We start from the raw sequence: 4,016 nt of genomic DNA on the forward strand, positions 1-4,016 counted from the left end.
GTCACATCCTGGTCCTAGTCTGCCTTTTCTAACCTTATTATCTACATGGTACTTGGAGCAAAAAGACCTGGGCTTGAGTCCTGGATCTGCCACTTACTAGACCTACAACCTTGGAAAAGTCCATTAAATTCTGAGCTTCTATATCTTTATCTTCAGGATGAGGATAATAAGGATGGTAATGACAGTACTAATATTAATTATAATAAGGCCGTTGACTTCAGAGGGTAAAGTTACAAATGTATTCGTGAAGGCTCTTTATCAGCTCTCTAACGACAGACAGTTTTGACTACTTGTAAACTCCCTGCTCTAATTAAACTCAACTACTCAATATTCTTCATGCTTTTGTTCACACAGTTGTTCCTTTTGCCTGGAATGCCCTTCCCTCCCCACATCCATATCCACATGTCCCGATCCTTCAAATCTCAGCTCAAATGTCACCACCTCTACAAAGCCTTTCCTAACCCTCCTCTTCCTGGTGAGCTGGAAGTCATCCCTCCTTCCTCTGAACTCCCACAGCATTCGAGGTGTGGATCTTTGCTGATGCACCCCTTTCTGTTTTGCTGTTATACAAAGCATAAACCTCCTGGACATGTTTTATCTCCCCCTACTAGAAAAGGGAGTCTGTGCTGTGCTCATTTTTGTACCTACCACAGTGGCCTTGCCCACAGTGTGTGCTCAATAAATATTCACCGGATGAATGATTCACTAGAAAATTAATACATTAAGTGGAGAAGAAAACCCTATTGAAGGAACACCTAAAACGAAAGCTTTGGGCTACCAGTTAATATTTTGCTCTCCTCTTTTTCCTATTTGTAATATTACCACAAAGAGTTGTGATTTGGTGTTTAAAATCTGGGTTTTAAAATCTGGGTTAAAGCAATTGCTTTAAGTAGAGGCTGGGGTTCATCTAGCAAGCTTTGAAACCACTTTCAAGATTTTGTACTGTGCTACCTTGTCCCATAAACGTCTCTCCCTTCTTTCAATTTCTGAAATATTTACAATGTGCTCTGTGTGCTGCATTTGGTCCGGGAATGCCTTTCTTCTTTGCTTTCCACACAGTATTTAGCACACTACTGCAAAAGCTGATGTACTTGGCTTCAAGGGATCAACTGAAAACGCTTTAAAAGCAAACATCGGTGGAGCGAGAGGTTAAGTGCTCAGTATTCATTCCAGCGGTGTGAGGGCGCTCGTGGACCACGGACCCAGCCCTCCGCAGTCGCAGGGAGCCAAATGCACTCGTGTCATCTCTTAAGGGATGTCCCATCATTCCCAGATTCCCTGGTCCCAAAAGTTGAAGAACTCCGTCTTCCAGACCTTTCCTCAGGACCCTACTGGGTCCTCCGCAATGCCCCTCTGCTAACTTGGCGCCCTCCGTCGGTCGCCAGTGCCTGCGGAGCCCAGCTGCCTCAGGGCCCTGTATTTTTATGCATCACGTTTTGATTATTAACTAAGCTATCCTAAAGTGCCCGGAACATCACGAACCAGAAAGAAAACGCACAAGGGAGTCCTAACTCTTCCGGCACACCTTGTTTCCTGAGCTTTATTCGCTGGACCTCGCCCCCCACCCCCACGCCTGGCGAGAGAGACGTCCCCCTCCGCCTGCGGGGTCGGGGCCGGTCCCGACGCCCCCACCCCAGCCCCCGCCCGCCCCGCGCGGCTCCGCACATTCCTCTCGCGACCACGGCACCACGTTGGCACCGCTGCCTCTGGCTATCGCGGCCAGGCCCGCCCTCGCCACTCACCTAGCAGCTCCGCGATGGCACTGAAGGGTCGCGTGTGGCTGCTGGAGTTGCTCTGTAGGTAGCGGGGGCTCATCTGGGGGCGAGAGAAGGTCCCGTCCCGCGTGAGGCCTCGGCCCGCCGGGCCCTCCCCGCGCGCCCCCCGCAGCCCCTCGGGCCCCCGACCTACCGTGCTCAGGCGGATCCCAAAGGCCTGCGGGCCGCCGCCCGGCCGGGCCAGCGCGCTACCCGGCGCGCCAGGGCCCGCGGGGGCCCCTCGGTACAGGAGCATTTTTTTGGCCGCCACGATACTCGCTTGCTGCCGCCGGACTCCTAGCCCGGCAGTCCCGGACTGGCCCTCACTCACTCCCCCTCGCAGCTGGTGGCGGCCGTCTGGGGCTGGCCCTCCCTCGCTCCCACCCGCAGCTGGCGGGGGCGGGGCGCGCTCCAGCCACCTGTCCCGGGCGGGAGGGGTGAGGCCGGCGGAGCAGAGCGGCGGCCCCGCCCTGTCAGCACCTCTCCCGACCGACCGACTGCCTGCCGGGGCGGCCTCAGGGCCGTACGGAAATATGGCGACCTCCTGACAGCCGCTCCTTGATCCCCGCCCCTAATTAATTCTTGGCGTTTGCCATAGGCCAGGCCGCCGAGCGGGAAAGCGCGGGGGGGGGGGGGGGGCGCGGGGAGGGGCGGGAATGAGGCAAGGGAAGAGAGAGGATGTAGGGATTTCTGGAACAGAGTCCCAGTTAGGCTGCATGACTAACGGGCAGGATAAGACAAGCCTTTCAAGTTTGAAAGACTGCAGTTTTGCTATCTGGGAAGATAGCAGGCTCGCGTGATGGGAAAGCATTCTGACTCCTCTGGCTCCAGTGCCTCCAGAAGCACCCAGAAATTTCTGGAACGCAATTGGCAAATCATCTTCAAAGCTTTTCAAGTGTGTGTGTGTGTGGGGGGGGGCGGCCGTTCATAAAAGAAAAAAAAATGGGATGCACTTAAATGCTCCAAAATACGGTATTGGTTAATTTATGGAGTGCCCATGAAATGGAATACTATGCAGATCTTAAAGGCCATGTTTGTAGATGAATATTTATAGATGTGCAAAATATTCATGAAGGAATTAAAGAAACAAGAAGTTACAACATATTGTGTAATGTGATATCTTTTTATTGGAAAAACAAGGATGTATATGCATATATATTCATACATACATAATACATATGCATGCATATACACACAGTGAATAACACTTGAAATGATGTATTCCACGATATCTCCAGGTCTGAAACTCTAAATTTGTTTCTTATTTTTCTTATTTGTATTTTCTAATTTTTGTGCTACTACACATACACTATTTGATTATAGAAAAAAATTTTAATATTTATTTTTGAGAGATAGAGCATGAACGGGAGAGGGCGTGTGACACAGAATCCAAAGCAGGCTCCAGGCTCTGAGCTGTCAGCACAGAGCCCTATGTAGATCTCAAACCCACAAACTGTGAGATCATGACCTGAGCTGAAGTTGGATGCTTAACTGCCTGAGCCACCCAGGCACCCCAAGATATTTTTAATTAAAAAAAACTATAACATTCCCTGGTATGGATGAACTATAATTTATTTGACCATTCCTCTATGAAAACTGGTTGTTTTCAATTTTTTTTTTGACTACACAAAAAATGCTGCCTCAGACATCCTCATGTATAGATCATTAATTTCTGGTACTGTAATTTCTACAGGATATTGCTGTCTAATAGCATGTGCGTGGTTGACTTTAATAAATACTGTTAGGTAGAGGCAATTTGCCCTCCCAGCAAGTCAGCTATTTTGCTGTGCTCATAGCACTACATATCAGATCTTGCTCTTTTAACTCCTTCCAATCTTTTGAATAAAAAATAGTATCTCTTTATTGTTTTAATTTGCATTTCCCCAACTACAGGTGATGATGAATCTCTTCTCAAATATTTATTGTACATTTGAATCTCCTTTTATATAAATGCCTGTTTCTATCCATTGAACATCATTTTCCTCCCACTGGGTTCTTTGCATTCATCCTTTTTTTTTTTTTTTTTGGTATCTTAAAAATTGTGTTTCAAATACACAAAAGTACAGAGAATGATATAACAAATCCCCATATACTTATTATCCAGATTCAAAAATTATCAAGACTTTGCCATACCTGCTTTATATATTCTTTTTTTTTTCATTTCTGTAATCATTTTAGAGCAAATTTGATATCATTTTACCCTATATACTTCAGTGTCCTCTAAAAATATGGACACTTTTCTAAGAAAACAAACTGCGATGC

The 4,016-nt window shown here is 47.5% G+C and overlaps 1 protein-coding gene across 3 annotated transcripts in view; it reads right to left on the reverse strand.

Annotated features, from left to right (window-relative positions):
• Positions 1-2,321, reverse strand: part of MORC4 (MORC family CW-type zinc finger 4) — a 51,932-nt gene extending 49,611 nt beyond the window's left edge. Inside the window, exons 1-2 of one of the 3 annotated variants that reach the window (XM_045470648.1) lie at positions 1,909-2,321; positions 1,743-1,815 (exon numbers count right to left, since the gene is read on the reverse strand). In XM_045470648.1, coding sequence (XP_045326604.1) covers positions 1,743-1,815; positions 1,909-2,010 — 175 coding nt within the window. In that variant the 5' untranslated portion in view covers positions 2,011-2,321. The remainder of the gene's footprint in view (positions 1-1,742; positions 1,816-1,908) is intronic. The other 2 variants (XM_045470649.1, XM_045470650.1) reach the window with 2 other exon arrangements.
• Between the last annotated feature and the right edge of the window lie 1,695 nt (positions 2,322-4,016).

The sequence above is a fragment of the Leopardus geoffroyi genome, chromosome X (genome assembly GCF_018350155.1).
Source record: "Leopardus geoffroyi isolate Oge1 chromosome X, O.geoffroyi_Oge1_pat1.0, whole genome shotgun sequence".
Lineage (NCBI taxonomy): Eukaryota > Metazoa > Chordata > Mammalia > Carnivora > Felidae > Leopardus > Leopardus geoffroyi.